The 19252-nt window shown below is 33.1% G+C and overlaps 1 protein-coding gene across 2 annotated transcripts in view; it reads right to left on the bottom strand.

Moving 5' to 3' along the window:
- LOC145297532 (polycystin-2-like) overlaps nucleotides 1-19252 on the bottom strand; it is a 65640-nt gene that overhangs the window by 29896 nt on the left and 16492 nt on the right. For both annotated transcript variants that reach the window (XM_080143476.1, XM_080143477.1), the window contains exons 2-3: nucleotides 8866-8979; nucleotides 1851-1978 (exon numbers count right to left, since the gene is read on the bottom strand). In XM_080143476.1, coding sequence (XP_079999602.1) covers nucleotides 1851-1978; nucleotides 8866-8979 — 242 coding nt within the window. The remainder of the gene's footprint in view (nucleotides 1-1850; nucleotides 1979-8865; nucleotides 8980-19252) is intronic.

The following is a 19252-nucleotide window of genomic DNA, read 5'->3' as shown; positions in this document are numbered from 1 at the left end:
CAGCGTAGTATATACAGCACCTAGCCTTCCCAAATGGTCACCCATCTGGTACTGGCCAGGTTCATTGTTGCTTAACTTTGGTGATCTGGCAGGAACCGGTGTATCAACGTGATTGTGCCATATATAGTTACAATCTATAGACCCCAGAATTTGAATGTGAAAATTTTCAATGTAAACTACAATTAGAACAGATGTCAAATGAGTTTTGTATTATAATCCTATTTAAACCAATTAAACCTATGATGTTATATTTGATTAGGGACAGATAATTAAAGTCAACAGAATCATGGTTGAGTCGACTTTCTTTTGGTGTTGATAAAATAGTTTCTTCATACAAGCGAGTCTAATATGCATAAATTATATTTATTTTAAAAATTAGATAAACCTTATAGAGCATAGTTATATTGCTATAAAACTTGTAGTATCATTAATTTTTATGTGGTAGGTTTTTTAATACATGAGAACATATATATCCATATGGCTTTTATGTTTTACTCTAAAAATTGCATTTTAGTCTATTTTAACCCATTGAAACATATATTACCCAATAACCAAACTAGGGTCATTGTATCAGAATGGTTAAAATTAACATATTAATCAATTTATGTATGTTTGATAACTAGGGCTGTGATAACAGCATATTCTTTTCATTGTTTTGACTCTTGAGTGTGTATCTGTTCACATCTTATATGTTTTTATATAGGCGGATGTGGTCCTCGGTTGATTAAGCGTGTCTAACTGTGTCGGATATATACCCGAGAGTCAAAAGAATGAAAATAATATTCTGTTGTCACAGCCCTATTAACAACCAATAAAAACATGCTAACTAATTTTTATTGACTATAAAAATAATTGGGCTATGATGGATCAAACAGAAAAACAATTTTATTTTTTTCCATTTAAAAATGATTAGTTGAAGGAAAGAAATCACTTTTATAAATTAATTTTCAATTTTGTATTAAATCAACATATTATGAGATCTTTCTTTATTTTAAATAGCTGATACACTGCATGATTTTTTTTTTTTTTTTTTTTTTTTTTACAAAGGAGTTGCCACTTACCAAGACCAAAGGCCACTTGAGTATAAGGATAAATGAATGTAAGGTGTTAGTGTAGTAATTGTTAATGATGTAGATTGGGTACAATTTGGTTATTTAAGAGGACAGTTTTACAAGAACTTGTTTACATTAGACTTGAAGGCTACCATACTGTAGTCAGTTGGGAAGCAGGCTAATGGAACAGTGTTCCACAGGCAGGCAGTTCTTGAAAAAAAGCTGTGTTCATGGAATCTGCATTTAGATTTAGGCACAGACAGAGAGTAGGGGGAAACTGCTGATTGTGGTTGTACCTATTTACTATGCCTCCCCACGGGACAGAGTTAGACACCAGGGTCGTTTTTTAACGTGGAGAAAAGGTACAAAAATAAAAATTGTCTCAGTCGTGAAGGATTTCTCCTCCACCGAAAGAGAACAAGAAATAGAAGTGCAGCATCTGAAGAACAGATACTACACTTTGATCTTGACCAAATGTAGCTACTACTTTTTTTGTGAAAGTTTGGCAAGGGCGAAACCATAGATTGGAACTCAGATGAGCATTTGCCATGAAAATAACAACAGAGCAGAGACAGGTTCAAAATATCTCTTCTGTAGGAAAGAGGCAGCAAGAAGAAAAAAAATGCATCACCAGGTTTCGAAGCCTGTTTGGAACTATTTGAATGATGTTAATTATTTTTGTAACAACTTTTGGCAAATATAGTCACTCATCTAAGTACTGACCAAGCTCAACTTTGGTAATACTACATTGTGAAAACGTGAGGGCAATTTCTCTTAATAAGTGATAAATCTACTTACTTTCCAGAAATCAGCAACGGTGTTAATGGTCCTGAAACTGCCGCCACCACTATAGGTGGAATCGACAAACAGATCAGTCATGGCTTTGGTGTAGTAATACATGGATGGGCTAGTCATTCCGAAGGTGACTAAAAAACAAAAAAAAAAAAATGGAAGAAAAAGAAAATATCAGTCAGAGTATAAAGTAAACAAGAATGGATCCATTTTCAATAGGGTGGAATTGATGGAACTGTCTTGGATCAAGATTGACTCGTATGCACACTTATACTAGAACCCCAGGATACAGCATTAAAAATTAGTAAAAAAAAAACATAATATAGTATATAATACACATGTATATAATCAAATAACATTATAAATAACACTGTAAAGTGGAGCAAATACCGTAACCAGGGGCTGGAAAAACATCGTATTCCACATCGTAACCTGAGAAAAACGTATCCTGGAGCCAGGGTTCTACTGCATGCGAGTTGATCTGGCTCTGATTTAAATTCCTTCAAACTATTGACGATCGCTATGGTACCAAATTTGAAGTGTATGCCCCCTATAAATTATATAATTTATTGAGTGAATTCATAAAATGAGAGACGAACAATTTGATCGGTTTCTGATGACATTTCAAGCAGAAAACTGAAAAAGCAGCAAACACTTTCACTCTCAATCTGGATGTCATTTGAATATCAACGTTGGTGCAGTTCATATTAGAACTATTGTTGTATAATTTTATTGTTATGCAATCAAAACCATATTGATTAGGAGAAACTGATTCAAAATAGATTGCAATCAGCTGAAAGTGTGTGTGCTTATAAAAGCCATAGTTTCGTTGAGTTAATTCTCCAAATAGTGACGTAAAAAATTATTGCAATTGTATAACATTTTTGGAATCTGTTGAGTTATGTTTTTTGCTTATAGTTCAACAATTATATCGAAATCAAAGGCAAAAATACTTGTTTGGCCGGCAGTTTCCTAAAGAACTCTTTATAAGAAAAAAACAAAAAAAAGTATAAAGTTTCATGGATATTATTAAATTCCTGTTATAAATTGCATAACAATCAGTTCCATATTTTGAGAGTTAGTGTGAGTGCATATATATATATGTAACAATTTTGATAGTTTCCGAAGTACAAGATCTTATTGGTCTTATGAACCTTTGGTACCTGGTACCTTTACAAATCTGTTTTGTTCAGGAGTGGAGTGGGGTGGGGGTGGGTAACAACTAATACTGGATATTTCCTCCGTAAAACCATCAGAAAAAGAAAACTATATAACGATGCAACAAATAAAATCCACAAAGAACCAAAACAACTCACATCGAATCATTTCCAGTTCTTTGTTGTTTATTTTTTAATTGCTATCTACTACTGGCTGCTATCTTGTTTTCTACCTCTCTCTCTCATATATATATATATATATATATATATATATATATATATATATTTCTTTTTTAATCTTTTAAATCAAATTCTGGGATAAGAAAGTCATGAATTTACACACATATCAAAGGATATTGACAGGCAAGTCAAAAATTAATTTGAATTCTCCATCATCAGAATTCTTGGTTAAAATCTCTGAGTCACACAACAATGAAAGTGTTAAACCATTCCTTTCTTGTATTTTCCTGTTTATCAAACTACTAACCCCACGGTTAGACTGTTTATACCTTGGGACATTAAACTGCAGATGTAGTTATATTTTATAGTTGTAATCATGTATAATTATGACTCTTGTTTCGGTGTAAGATTATGCACCATGTCTCCCTGATTGATTCATGGAGATTTTAACCAACAATTCTGATAATGGAAGAAGAGTCAAATTAATTTGTGGATTCATCCATGTTTAGTTTTAAGTCGCATTGAAAAACATAATTTTGTGGTGTTTCGATATTGCTTATCCTTAAATACAGCATAAAAGATAATAAATTGTTGAAAAAATATTTTACTATTTCATAAATATTGGACTTTTTAATTTTAACGTGGAACAGATTTGTATAGCAGACTATAAATGATTTCATCTAATGTTAGGATGATTAATCGGAATCAGAAATACCTGAACTTTTTGAAGCATTGGAATCAGAAAAAAAAAAAAAAAAATCGGAGCTTTTTGGAGAATCAGAATAAAAAATCAGAGCTTTTTGAAGCATCTGAATTGTGGCAATTTGTACATATTTCTGATGCCAAAAACGGTTCCTTTAATTTTGTTATATTTGATTTTGTTCAAAAGAAAACCTTCCACTGCTGGTAATATAATAATCAAATAATAAATATTTCTGGATTTTGAACTACCAGTAAAGTATAAATCACCCCACCACACAAGTGTGTTTATGTTTGAAAAAAATATATGCACATTCAACATGTGTTTTTATGGCAATCAAGAAAAAAAATAACATTTTTATAGTTAAATATTTAGAGATTTAGAAAGAATCAGAATCAGGAATTTAGTACAGAATCAGTAATTGTATTGAAATCGAGAAAAATATTGGAATCGTCCCATCACTAATTTCATCCTATAAAAATCAACTTTATAAAACTATATGAAATGTTTAGTATCATCTATTTAACATCCATTTTATATGCTGGCATGTGTTAGATTTAAGAAATTGATTTCTAAACTAACCTATCTCTGGCCAGGTTTTTATTTATCCATCTTTCTCTCAAATTAATTTTTATCACTTCCTCCCATGTTTTATTTGGCCTTCCTCTGTGAACTGAACTGTTCTATTAACCCAAGAACTCTCATCCATTCTTTTAACATGACCATACCACTGAAGTTTCCTGTTCTGCACACATCTCCTTATACTGCCCAGATTTAAGATTCCTCTGAGGTTATCAGATCTAAGCTGGTTTTCAAAATTCATATTATACATCCATTGCATCATTCTTGGATCATTTTTCTCTATGAAACACATGTTCTCAATCTGTAACGTGTCTATAACACTTTACTTTAGTAATTCCTAAAAATAAAATAGGAATATAAATAAATAAAATCCGGGTCGGCATTTTTTCTTTTATGCAAAACGTTTTTATTCTTGTTACTTTCGGCACCACTTAAAAGTCTCTTGCTGCCACATGTCCATTTTATCTGGCACGCGTTTCTATTTCTTCTGACCACACGCCGATTATTAGCCAGTCACTGCTCACCTTTGCATTTACCTGTCCATTTTCTTCAATGTCGACTTTCTTTCTGCCGAGCACATGCTATTTATTTTATTTATTTTTTTTACAAAAGAGTCATCACTTATCAAGGCCTGGAGACAACTCGAGGATAAGGGTTAATGGGTATACATAAGTAGTGGAAATTTTGTAAATTGGATTACTTAGGGGGACTGTTCATCAAGAACTTGTTTACGTTGGACTTGAAGACAATCAAATTGTAGTCAGCTGGAAAGCAGGCAAAAGGAAGAGAGTTCCACAGGCGTGCAGTTCTAAGAAAGAAACTTTGTTCATGGAATCTATGTTTAGATTTAGGCACAGATAAAGAGTGTGGGAAATTATTGATAGTGGTTTTGGCTAGACAAGTGTTTTTCATGAAAGTTTGACGATAGATTGAAGCTCAGACGAGTACTTGCCATGAAAATAATAAAGCAGAGACAGGCTCACAACAACTCTTCTGTGGGAAAGAGGTTGCAGGGAAGAAAAGGGCATCCCCCACTAAGCTACGAAGTCTATTTTGAACTTTTTCTACAGACGCCATCTTGCGCACACTTACTAATTTGCATATGCTTTTTTTTTTTCTTACAGCTGTTGCCTATATTTTCCACCATGCTCATACACACTCTGTTACAAATCTTCATTTCCATACATTATCATGAACAGATGCCTAATAGATTCTTTCCTTGGTCAATAGTGGTAACGCCCTGTTGGTTAGTAATGACAAAAATTCCCTGAACTAACTCCTAACTCGACTCCTAATTCTTGCAATTATATTAGCATTTGCTCCAATGGTATCAATAAGATAGCAAAACTTAAAAAAAAAAAAAATCTCAATAGCTTCACCATCCAGATACATTTTGTCTACATCTGAGATCTCATCCATCTCTCTCCATTATTTTATAATTCCTACACATAAACTTGTTATCTTCTCAATCTACCAGTAATTCCACTGTACTTCTTGGGATCATTATATATCGGTAGTGAACATTCCAAAACCAAATATATTTATTTTTTATTCATAATATTTTATTGTGTCTTACACGTGTTTCGTTAAATGGCGACAAAACAAACAACTTAGATAGTTTATATGTTCCTTAAAAAAAAAAACAGTTGAAAATTCTTTGTTTTTTCTTTTCTTTGGATTAAAGAGAATAAAAGTTGGTGAAAAGATATGTTTCGAAAGTGTGAATACATTTTCATTTATATGAATATATTTTCATAATCAAAAGTGCATATTATATATATATATATATATATATATATATATATATATATATATATATATATATATATAATAATAATATATATAGTATGTACTAGCAGGTCGCCCAGCATTGCTCAGTCATAAAATATGCTTAAATATGATATTTTGATTAATGCAGATTTTCTATTTATTATCATATTGGACCCAATATATAGTAATGATCTAAAAAATTTAAAAAAAAAGAATGACTTGTGCGCCACACTGAGAAACGAAACCAAAACGTTTAGCTTACGATTTACTTTTTCCTTTGATGTTAAGGCCTAAGCTACGAAGACATGTTTGCTGCAAGGCTAAAAATTAAATCATGAACCAATAGCTATTAAGCTATCCAAGCATATTTGTAAAGCTGTCATTCGACCTTTACCTGGCAAATTCTATTTTCCTAATTTTCACACATTTGCACCGATTTTTCCCAGCTAAAAACAAAATATAAAGTTTTGCATGGGTTCGAATACCCTATATATTAAGTTTCATGCCTAAGCCAAAAACTGACATGAGTTTGGTAGGCAAAATATTTTGAACAAATATATATATACGCATACATAAATATATATAGAAAGAGGTTGTGTTTACTATAATCTTTATACGCAAGTATAAATCATGTAGAATATCTGCATGTATATAATTACACATAATAGTTAACTAAAGATGATCATCTCATAAGAAAACCGAAAAAACATAAGAAATTAATTAAAATGAATGTTTAAAAGAATATGCAAATTAGTAGGATCTTTTGCAGAAGAATTCAATTCCATGATCCATATATAACAAAGTTGTATTTTCTTTTTAAATAAATAGAAAAAAAATATTAATGCACAAAAAAAAAAAAATTATAGGAGTACGTACACACACACACACACACATATATATATATATATATATTAGTGTTGGGGTGATTAATCAAAATCGGAAAATCAGAACTTTTTGGGGTATCAAAATCAGAAAAATTTGTGTTTATTCTCTGATGCCAAAAATGATTCTTTTAATTGTATTTTTTATTTGTTTAAAGCAACAGCTTTCACTGCTATTAGCAATGATAAAATATGTATTTATCGATTTCAAACAACCAGTAAAACTAAAAAATGATAAATCAGCTCACAAGGGTACTTTTATGTTTGAGAGAATGTCTGCACATTTAATATGTGTTTTTATGTTAATCTGGAAAATTAAAAACTCTATAGCTAAATATTTAGTGATTCATAAAGAATCGGAATCAGTAATAATATTGGAATCGTCCCATCACTTATATATATATATATATATAATGATAATCTTATTATGTTGATGTAAATGATACAATTTGAAAGGACATTCTCTATGAAAAATTATATACTAGAAAAAGGCTGGCCACCTCAGCATCAATGTAAAAGGTTTTGTAAACAAAACCCCAGATCTTAATATCGACTCTGCCATCTAGTAAAATCCTACCTAACACCGTCTCCGATGGCAGCAATCAATCTGAATTGGACTTTGGATATGTTTATTTATTTCGAGAAGGGTAGACACAAGGTCAGATGAGGTTTTTAACACACTAAGAGGAGTGGTCTCAGGCCTATAAAAAATGCCTGAACACCCCCATCAGTATTGCTTGATAGGAATGTTTCAAGTAATTAGCAATAAAACAACCCTCTCTCAAAAAAAGCAGGTAAAGCCTGGGAGGATGGACCTCCTAGAACTGAACACAACCATAGCTTAGTTCAACAGAAGCAATGCCATTGTCAGACTGATTGGCAAGGGGATATCAGAGAGAAGTAAAAAGAAAAAAGCACAAACAAGATGGCGCTATTTGTATTTTTTGGATTATTCAGACTACTGTTTTCATATTGAGTGTTATTTTCACAATGTTTCGGACAATGTAACCTCAAACCTTCTTCAGGTGTATTGTACCGAATTTATTTAGAAATTCTGTTAAAAATTCTGTACACGTTCCCAAGTTTGATAAAAAGATTTTTCCGAGTTGTACAACATACACCTGAAGAAGGTCAAAGGTTACATCATTCGAAACGTTGCGTGAATAACACTTAAAATGAGAACAGTAGTACGACTAATCTAAATTATACTAATTATCAATCCTCATCTCAAAAATTCAGAAACATAAGAGGGTGTCAATATAGTATTAAAGTTTTTACCAATCAACCAAGTGTAGTTGAATATAAAATATAACACCTAGCAAAAAGATCGAAAATGTAATTAACAAATTTGAAAGCAATCATCTTAGTAAATTTATCACGTTTGTTAATTAGAATAAATTAAGCCAGTGGATCTTTTTAAAAGCCAAAAGAGTTTCTCACAATTATTTTCTATTTTCCTTTCTCTTTCAGGCATTGTGGAATGAAGAGCTAAATGTTAGCATAGAAGAAATGGAAGAGACAAAAGTAGAAGATCTAGAAGCAAAAACAAACAAAGACGGTCTTTTTATTTGTTTTGCTGGCATTATAGAGTGGAAGGGGAAAAAAAAAAGACTTAATTTAGACTTTAAGAATTGCTTCAAAGTGATTCAGAGTCTGTTTTCATCCAACAATAGGATTCAAATGTAGCTCATTTTATTTAAAAGCATTCAGAAATAAACTGAGGTTTTCAGATATGCAGGTATGATACTTACTAACGCATAGGACGGAGAGGAAAACAATGTATATTATTAATTCTCTTAATGTGGTCTTCACGTGAAGTTCACGGTCGCCCTTGGTTTCTTCCGTGTCACGGGTAGCCCACAGAGCTGAAAATAAAAAAAAATTATAAAAAATTATAAAAACTTTATAAAATATCATCATAGATTCAGCAAATTTATAGACCTATACACGAGGAGCATTTCAAAAGTAATGCCTCCTATATTTTATTCCGCCTGAATGGATCAGAGAGTATTGCAAATCGCATTGTTATGACTGAACTTATGCATTCGCGACCTAGAAGTTTCATCTCTCTGTTGTAGATATTGATGATGTGAAACTAAGAAAGTAACCCGTATCATGGACGTGCATCAGAAACAGTACAAAAGGTTGCTTGTTTTAATGGTTCTACTCCCGTCTTCATAGGTTTTCAACTTTTGTAGTTAAAAAATGGGAAGCCTTACTTTGGAACGACCATCGTACATGTATACAGAAGTACTATGCAGTGAGTTGAAAAGCAGGATGTGTTCACATTATATTTAAATTTCAACATGTTAGTACAATCAGAGAAGCAAGAAACAAGGAGGGAATTCCAAAGTCTATCAGTTCAAGGGGATAAACTATTACAATAGAAAGCTTTCTGGTATTTAGGAACCTCAATAGTGAAGGGGTATTTATGTTGAGGGGGCACAAATGCTATGAGCTCGTCAGAGAACATTCCATTAAAGGACTTGAAAAACAGGCACAAGGATGCAACACTGCGGCGATGGGACAGGAGTTGGAAGTTGGTTGATAGTGCAAGACTTATTAGATTAGAGACTCTTGGAGGATTATAAAAAAGGAAGTCTGTTTGAAAGCATGCATAGGTGTTGGATGTGTAATAACATGGGCTGACAAAATATAATTAATTAGTAATTTTGTTACTTGTAAAACAGGCACAGGGATGTAGCATTCAGCCGACATTTTCAGCCTCAACAACAGGGTCAGAACTCTTGTCAAGGCACTGAATCATTCCTTTGCAGTTTATTTACTCGTATATAACATAGTACTCTGGACACTTGAGCCTGAGTAACAAGTGAGAGTGACCGACAGGTTAAGATGGAAAGAAGTTCATGAATTGTTGTTGTCCAGCTTCTCAGCTGGCCATCGATATTTTAAAACATCAAATGTGGATTACACGTTGGCCATGGCAGCATAAAGCGACTTTCTCCATGAAACTATCATTTTCGTTGGTTCCAATGTACCATCGCCTGTGATCATCTTTAACAGACTCATTTTAAGTCTTTCTTGGTCTGCGTTTTCCTCACTTACCCGTACATTTATTTATTAAGCTTCGTTTAACATGTCTATATTACCAACCATCAGCAATTATAATATGGAACAGACTCCTGTCCAGGAACATTCAGCATTAATAACAGGGTGTCAGAACTTATCAAGATGCACATCACAAATCCATCGAACCATAGCCATGTCATTACTCTGCATCCTCAGGAAGACAGATCTAATGAAAGTCCAGCATTCACACTCACATCTAACGTAACTCTGAGAACATAATTGTTATAAACTCAACCCCGGGTAATAAGCGAGTCAACACCAGGTTAAGATGGGAAGAAGCTCACAAAACTTGCCCAATGTCGTCTATACATGCAAGATTGAACTTAATTGACATTGTCCACCAGCACAAATCATATCGACAAAATAATAAAATTGAGAAATGTTTTAAAATGTCCATAATAGTTAGAAATTCCATTAGCTATTTTTAGATTTACAGTTAAACCCGCTTTCATTCTTCACTAGTAAAGTAGTTAATCCTAATTTCCGCAATCTCTCCTTACACATCTGAACAATTTAGCATTCAATTGAGGATTAGAGATCTTGTTTCATAAAAAAATGCATTCATTTTATAAAAATATAACAGTTGAACCTAGCTCAACTTCGAAGTTTTTTTTGCTTTGTATTAATTGGGTTCAACTTAGCACAATATATTTTGTATTATTATATAAGAACATTAAGTTCCTATTTACTTGCTTCCCCATGAGGAATTTTAACAAAATCTACCCCCCCCCTCAACCTAAAAAAAAAGGGAACTCTGGATCTGGATTGGTACAAAAATAATTGATCTAGTCCTTCACTGACTGAGAACAGAAAAAAAATGAAGTGTAGTATCACAATAAATCATAGCCAAATATGTTCAACTTGGAAATAGATATCTGTATGTAGTATTAAATTCAGTATCGGCCTTTCTTATTTGTATTAAATTGTTTAATAGATTTAGTATTTGATATTTATCTTGTCAATACATTTCCACACCATTCACTTATCTTATAACCATACCAGCTACCATTGCACACAGAAATCACTACTTCAATTGCTTTAAATGTAATTAATATTTTAAAAGTAGAACTGCCAGCAATCATTGTAAAAGGATTATAGAAAACATGATAGAGTTATCAAGTCTAAAGTGGAAGGCTTGGTTATCATGAGTTTTAGCAATTAATAAACAAGGTCCTGAACAGATGCGTGTCCTCTATCTCAATCATCAATGAGCCTGAGATGATTTTGTCAGCCTCTGACAAAGCAAAACTCTTTGCCAAGAACTTTGCAGCAAACTCAACTCTATGCAATCAGAATCTCCTACTTCAAGAATTTCCTCCCAAGACTGAAAATAATCGGAGTGATGTACCTGTTCGCAATGTTGCCAAACTCATCAAGAACCTTGATGTCAGCAAAGCTACTGGCCCTAACAATATTCCAGTTATAGTACTCAAAAAGCTGCAATCAGAACTAGCATCAATTTTTGCAAAGCTGCTCAATTGATGCCTAAAAGAGAAATGCTTCCCAACACGTTGGAAAACCTCATTAGTTTGCCCAATATTTAAAAATATGTGAGGTCAGTTTTCTACATCTTACTACAGATCAATTAGTCTTCTGTGTGTCAAGAGTAAATTGCTTAATGCATGTTAAATAGAGAAATTGTCAACCACCTCAGCAAAAACATCCTACTCAGTGACAAGTAATATGGTTTCCGCCCTGCAAGATCTACAGCTGATGTACTGACTGTAATTTCACATAGGATGAATGAACCTATCAATGTGAGTTTCTTCAAGAACAATAGCTCTTGACATATCAATGGCATTTGATGGTATTTGTCATAGATCTACTTCACAAGATTTTCAGCTATGGAATATCTGGAAATGTCTTCTCAACCATCGAATCTTTTCTCTCTGATAGGTTTATACAAGTAGTTGTCGATGAGCAGAAGCCCAAAACTCCAAGTATCAATGCTGACATGGCTCAAGTATCCATCCTAGGCCCAACTCTTTTCCATATCTTTATCAATGATCTCCCAAATCGCATTCTAAGTTCATTCGCCAACATATACACAGACAACACTATCATCTATGGCAACACTTCAAAGGCCAACAACGACTAAGATCTCTTAGAGTCTCTCCTCTGATCTTAAGCACATGGTACAATTAGGCAAAAGGTGACTGGTTAATTTTAATGCATCAAAAACCAAGATTCAGTCTTTTTATCATAAATGCTCTGAACTCCACTTGGCCCCAATTGATATGAATGGCTCTAGTCTCAAAGAAGCATTCTGCTTCTAGGTCTGACTTTCACTCGACTTGAAATGGAAGATCTATATCAAATCTGTTGCCAAAATTGCTAGAAAAATGTTGGATCATTCTACTGCTCCAGAAAGTATTTCACTCCTGACACAATCCTCTACCTGTATGAGCGTCAGATACGTCCTAAAATGGAATACTGTTGCCATATTTGGGCAGGAGCTGCTCAGAGTACCTTATCCTGCCTTGACAGAGTTCCAAACTGGCTTCGAAACCTAGTAAGAGATGCCCTTTTCTCTTCCCTGCAACCTCTTTCCCACAGAAGAGACGTTGCGAGCATGTCTCTGTTCTATCATTATTTTGTGGCAAGTGCTTATCTGAGTTTGAATCTATTGCCAAATCTTCACAAAAAAAAAAAGAAAAAATACACTAGCTATCAATAATTTCTATTACTCCTTATCTGTACTTAAACCAAATGCAAATTTCATAAACAAACCTTCTTTTCTAGAATGCCTATCTGTGGAACTCTGTTCCACTAGCCCGCTTTCCAGCTAACTACAATATTGTCTTCATGTCCAATGTAAACAAGTTCTTGATTCATCCTCTTTAAATAATAAAATTTTACTCAATTTCCACCACTAACATTTACTACACTATTGTCTCAGTGACCTGTGTATACTCATTAACCCTTATCCTCAAGTGGCTTTTGGGCCTTGACAAGTGATGACTCCCTTGTAAAAAAAATAAAAAGTAAAAAACACTCCTAAAATGATCTATTTTCTTGTTTCAATAAAAACATGCACCAAGTACGTCAGTTGAACCAGGTTCAACTCAAGCCATTGACAATATTGATTTCTTGATTAAAAGTTCACTGAAGCAAAAAGTGTTTTTTGTTTCTTATTTTTCTTGTAGGTAACTTTGTAACATACTGAATCAATATGAAAATAAGACGGCGCTTGGAAGGGACATAAATAAATTCTTGTGCTCAAATAAAAAGACAGAAAAAAAAAGAAAAGATGATATTAACTATGACGACATGACAAGCTAATGGGCTTATGATATTAGTAATATCAACAAATGTTGGATCAAGACACATTGATAAAGACTTGTGATAGGCCTGTCGAAACAAAGCAAATATAATTAGGTGAAGCACAGAAGCTGGACAGGTAATCAAATGTTGTTTTCATAGCGACACAAAAAGCTGAATATGAAAAATAAAGATCAATAAAAGAGACAAGTCTGGACAAGTCAAATGGAAGAAACTTCATTGCAGAGTTTGAAATGGAGTCAGGGTGCGTTGTTGTCATGGTGTGAATGGTCAGTATACAGTTAGCATACTTATCAGTAACAGCGTAGGCGAATCATTGGTGCTGAAGAAAGACTAGAATTACTAATCTGAAATGTATCTGATATATTAGATTCCTGTATAATGATCACAATAAATTTTACAAAATGAATTTTACCAAAAAAAAAAATAAAATAAAAAATAAAAAAATACACAACGAATGTGTCACAAGACTAAACGGGGCGAAATGTAATGGGGTGGGGTGGGGGCGGCGGTCCTGTGTTATCCTTTTGGCGCAGTTTCTTAAACTAGTTCCAGTCTCTGCAATGCCGCATTCACACTATGAGCAATCCTAATTAACGTTGTCCCTGGGTTTAGACGTTTTTTTTTTATTTACAAGATATATATATATATATATATATGTAAAATTTAAATTCCTTTAGTTGAAGTAGGAATTTCTAAAAAGCAGGCCGTATTTACAGCAAAACAAAAGCTCCCTCCTCACCTGTTTCAAGACTAAGGTCAATAGGCATCTCCTGTCTACTAAAAAAGCAGGTAGTATATACAGCAAAACAGCATAACTCTCTTCCTGCTGTTTTCCTTCTACCTATGGCCTTAACGGTTTATTATTCTTGTTACTAATATCTCATGTTCAAAGATGAGTTATTTTATTACCATGTATCTATTGTAGAAAGGTAGACATTTTGTTTTTATGTGTTTTTTAATTCTTAGTATAGTAATGTCTACAGACTTGGTCTTTTCAAGACTAAGGACAATAAGCATCTCCTTTCTTTGCAATAATCAGCTTTCATTCTTGTTAGCTTCTTACATCAAGTGGCTTCATGCCTTGTTTTGTGTGATTTCGATTAAAAAGAATAATAATAAATGTTGTGTCGCCATCTCTAACTAGGGATGTAATTGAAAACAAAGTCCTATATCATGATTAACCACAATTGTCCAAGTAAAATTTTGCATAGAATATGATGATGATATTCATTTTTTTATTTTTATGAGAAGTTTTTACAATAATATCATGGGGTCTGTGTTTGCGTCAGACATCCACAAACGGAAAACACATTTGACACTATGTCTTGAAAATAAGAAAACATTTTAAATAAGACTAATAAGAGTATACAAACAGGCATACATAAGGGTCCTAACTTATTCACAGATAGTTAGGACTATTTGTTTATTGTGCTTGGATTTTAAATGGAAGGCACATTGTTTTCAAGGCTCTGTGATATAAAGGATTTTATTTTTAAGAAATTGAATTCTGAACGATTAAATTTTTAAAAATAAATTGATTTTTAACAATAAAAAAAATACTAAAAAAAGCAAAACCAAAAGAACAATATGATGAGTAATTGCTACTTAATAGATAAGAAATATTAAAGGTTTTATAAAGTGGTATGCATCTCTTGCTAAATGTGTGGGGATTTCTATTCCCAAAAAGAAAATTAAATTCTTGTATAAGAAAAGATGTCGGAAAAGTATCGGAGAAGAGATAAATGAAGAAAGTTGAATCAGAGCGATAGATTTTCAAGAAAAGAAACAACAACCATTGCTATCCGGTCACGGTTACCACCTGACGAAGGCCAGAAGAATAGTTGGCTGAAACCTCGTGAAACAATAACTAAGAAAGATGAGGATAATAGACCGTAATAAACAAATTAATAAATAATACTCATCTCAATAATGAATTCCAATTAAAAAATATAAACAACCATGTATATTAATTGAACAATTTTACGTGTATATTAATTGAACAATTTTATGTGTATATTAATTGAACAATTTTATGTGTATATTAATTGAACAATTTTATGTGTATATTAATTGAACAATTTTATGTAAAGAATGATGTTAATATAATACATACATATTTACAAAGAAAACACACACGCATGCAAGAAAAACAAACAAAACAAAAAATAAGCAAACACACACGCACATGTATGTGTATAAACACCAACACATGCGTATCCAATATCATGCGGCTTAATAGTTTTATGGCACACACACACGCACAAACACACATACACAAAGACACTCAAGCAAACAAAAAAACATGCATGCATACATGTATGTATGTATACATGTATGTGTAGAAGCACAAACATGCTTGCGCAAGTTTTTGCAGCCTATTAGTTTAATGGCACAAACATACATGCACAAACACATGCACGCAAGTAAACAAAAACGCACACGCACGTGTGTGTAAACACAAGCACATGTGTGCGGAAGTCCATGCGGCCTATTAGTTTAATGGCACACACACATAGCAACGTTTTTTATGTGTAAATACATGTGTAATGCGTTGTCGGTGTGTTTAATGTGATAAGTAATAAGTCAGAAGGTTTCTCTTTCCTATGTATGTAATCGGAAGAGACCATATCAGCCAATCAAAATCCAGTGAATACGTAAAGGGAGACATCATTATTTGTGTAGATGAAAAGTGGTAAGAATATGTGATGTGTATAAATTCAGTGATCAGTTAATGACGGCGTAGACACAGGAAAGTAGGAAAAAGTATAAATTCATGTGGTGAAGAATGAGGCTGTAAAAGAACTTATGGAATAGGAGTAAAATTGGAACTACTTCTTCTGTAGGTTATGACCATGATGATGAGGTTGCTCCTAGGAATAAATGTAATGTTTTAATATTACAAATTAATGTGTCTAAAATGTCGCTCTATAGTTACAATAAGGTAATGGCTAATAGTCTAAACATAATAAATTTATATGTGCCATCTGTTGTTATAAAACTATGGTATTTTGGTACAGAGGGGAAAAACTGCGCCTCTTATTATATATAATAATAATATATTGTAAATAATGTGTCTATCATCTTGACCTGTTCTGTCTCCCAGGGGAGACAATCCTATTCTTTTAGGGTTATTTCCCTTTATTTCCGCTTATAGCAAAAAAAGTAATCTGAATAACCAAAATTTGTCATTTTGTTGTTACATGAATCGTTTGAGAAATTAGCATGAAAACGAGAATGCAGTGTGTATAAATATTAATAATATAGTGATTTAAAATTGCATGAAATTTAAATATGACTAGCAGAAGGTTACAATAAATATTTGGATTTTTTCTTTCTTTTTACAAGGGAGTCACCACTTATCAAGACCTGAAGGCCAATAAAGAATAAAGGTTAACAACAATATAGTAATCGTTAGTGGCAGAAATTGGATATAACTTGATTATTTAAAAGGATGGCTCAATAAGACCTTGTGTACATTGGACTTCAAGATAACCATATTGTAGTCAGCTGGAAAGCAAGCCAGCAGAACAGAGTTCCACCGACGGGCAGTTGGCAGTTCTAAGAAAGAAGCTTTGTTTATGAAATTTGCATTTAGATTTAGACATACATAGAGAGTGGTGGAAATTGTTGATAGTGGTTGTAGCTAAGTGAGTGTTTAGTATTAGTTGAAAATGCAGAGTAGTTAACAGAGAAAAACAGTACCGTTATATTATATAATCCCCCCCTTAAGGGGGAGGGGTATATAATGTCTATCTCAAAAATCTGTAACTCATGTTTAGCACGCACTATGTTATATAGCATTAACAAGTTCCGTTATATTATTCGTCTGAAGATAATCTGTCCATACTTTTCTTGGAAACTAGTATCTTTATGAAGAATACAACTATTTTAATGTTAAACTGTACTTTAAGCATTTTAACTAATGACACTACGTTTTCTTACTTACAATTTGCTTCCAGTTCGACCATCCCCACACAGAATCTAAGCATCAATAATTCTATAATCTTTACAGTTAACTTTTCCAAAATTCTTGTAGCAACAAAAATCTATTCTGAATATTTCCCATGTCACATGATCAAGTCAACCAATCAGCTGTCTGTAGCTTTTCTATAGGTTCAACTGATACTAAACTCATCCCTCCATCAATAATAATGTATAATTCCACACACCTACAGATTTGTGTATCAGGTCAAATTCAATGGTCCCTTTGTTTTGCTTTGGCTCATTCACCTAATGTTGAACCATTTTATGCATGCTTTTCTCAATTTTACATGCATAATATTTAATGGATTTTAAATCGAAATGATTTCTCATTTAGTAATATATATATATATATATATATATATATATATATATATATATATATATGATCTTGTCTGTTTATTTGAGGAACGGTTTCTACCAAACTCCTTTTAATTTTTGGTCTACAAATTTGAAACTTAATATATAGGGGATTTGGATGTGTGGAACAAATTCGATTTTGTCTTTAGCCATACACACACGCACGCACACATTTTTCATTATACAAGGGTCGTTCCAAAAGTAAAGCCTCCTATTTTCTTAAACTAAAATGGTTGAAGAGCTACTAAGACGGTAGTGGTATCATTAAAACTAGCAACATTATGTGCTGCAGAATTTATTTTTAGTCACCAACATTTTCAATGTACTTTAGCCAGGAATTCAATCTCTGCTTCTGATGCATGTCCATGACAGGGGTTGCTTTCTTAGAGTCTCACACGATCAATATCTGCAACAAAGAGATGAAACTTTCAGGCCATGAATGTGTAAGTTCAATCATAATAACAATACATATATTCAGGTGGAGTAAAAAATAGGAGGCATTACTTTTAGAACGCCCCTTGTATTTTCATATAGAATCATTTCATGTGAATCATATTATGCCAAGGAAGGGTTATTTAAGGGGAACATATCTATTTAACTAATTTATCATTGTAACTGCATTTATTGGCATGTTAATATTTTATTGAGAAAAAATTTTATGCCAACAAAAACTTTTTTTTAATAACTTACAGAAACTTGTTCCTTTCATTAACTATTAGGCTGATGCATCTGCTACTAACCTCTCACTCCTGGACAGTGTGCAAAAGAGAGTCGCCAACCTGATAGGTCTTGAACTGTCATCTAAGCTTCAACCTTTATCCATCAACAAAATGTTGCATGCCTTTGCCTGTTCTACATTTTTTTTTTTTTTTTTACAAGGTGGTCACCACTTATCAAGGCCCGGAAGCCACTCAGGGATAAGGGTTATTGTAAGTACAGTACGTTAGTGTGGATATTTAAAGTGTCTACTTAAGTGGGCGGTTTATCAGGAATTTGTTTATGTTGGACTTGAAGACATCCAAGTTGTAGTCAGGAGGAAAGCAGGCAGACAGAAAAGAGTTCTACAGGCGTGCAGTTCTAAGAAAGAAGCTTTGTTCATGGAATCTACGTTTTATATTTAGGCATAGATAAAGAGTGGGGAAAGTTTTTGACAGTGGATTCAGCTAGACGGGTGTTTTTTGTAAATCGTGGATGCTCCAATGAACTACAAGCCCTTGTACTCCATCAACATAAATACTCCCAGTAAACCCAACAAGCAGCAAAATCCCACCCCATGCACAGTAGTAGTAGAGATCCCTAGATGTAAGAAAGCCTTCTACTCTAATAGTTTCTTCTCCAGAACTGCTAGACTTTGAAATTCCCTTCCAGGTTCCTGCTTCCCCAACTGTACTGACATGCAGAAGTTCAAATGTAATGTGAACA

The sequence above is a fragment of the Euprymna scolopes genome, chromosome 18, assembly GCF_053919585.1.
Source record: "Euprymna scolopes isolate OS-2025 chromosome 18, ASM5391958v1, whole genome shotgun sequence".
In the NCBI taxonomy this organism is placed as follows: domain Eukaryota; kingdom Metazoa; phylum Mollusca; class Cephalopoda; order Sepiida; family Sepiolidae; genus Euprymna; species Euprymna scolopes.
Note: the sequence above shows the minus strand (reverse complement) of the source record. Positions and strands in the feature narration are given on the sequence as shown.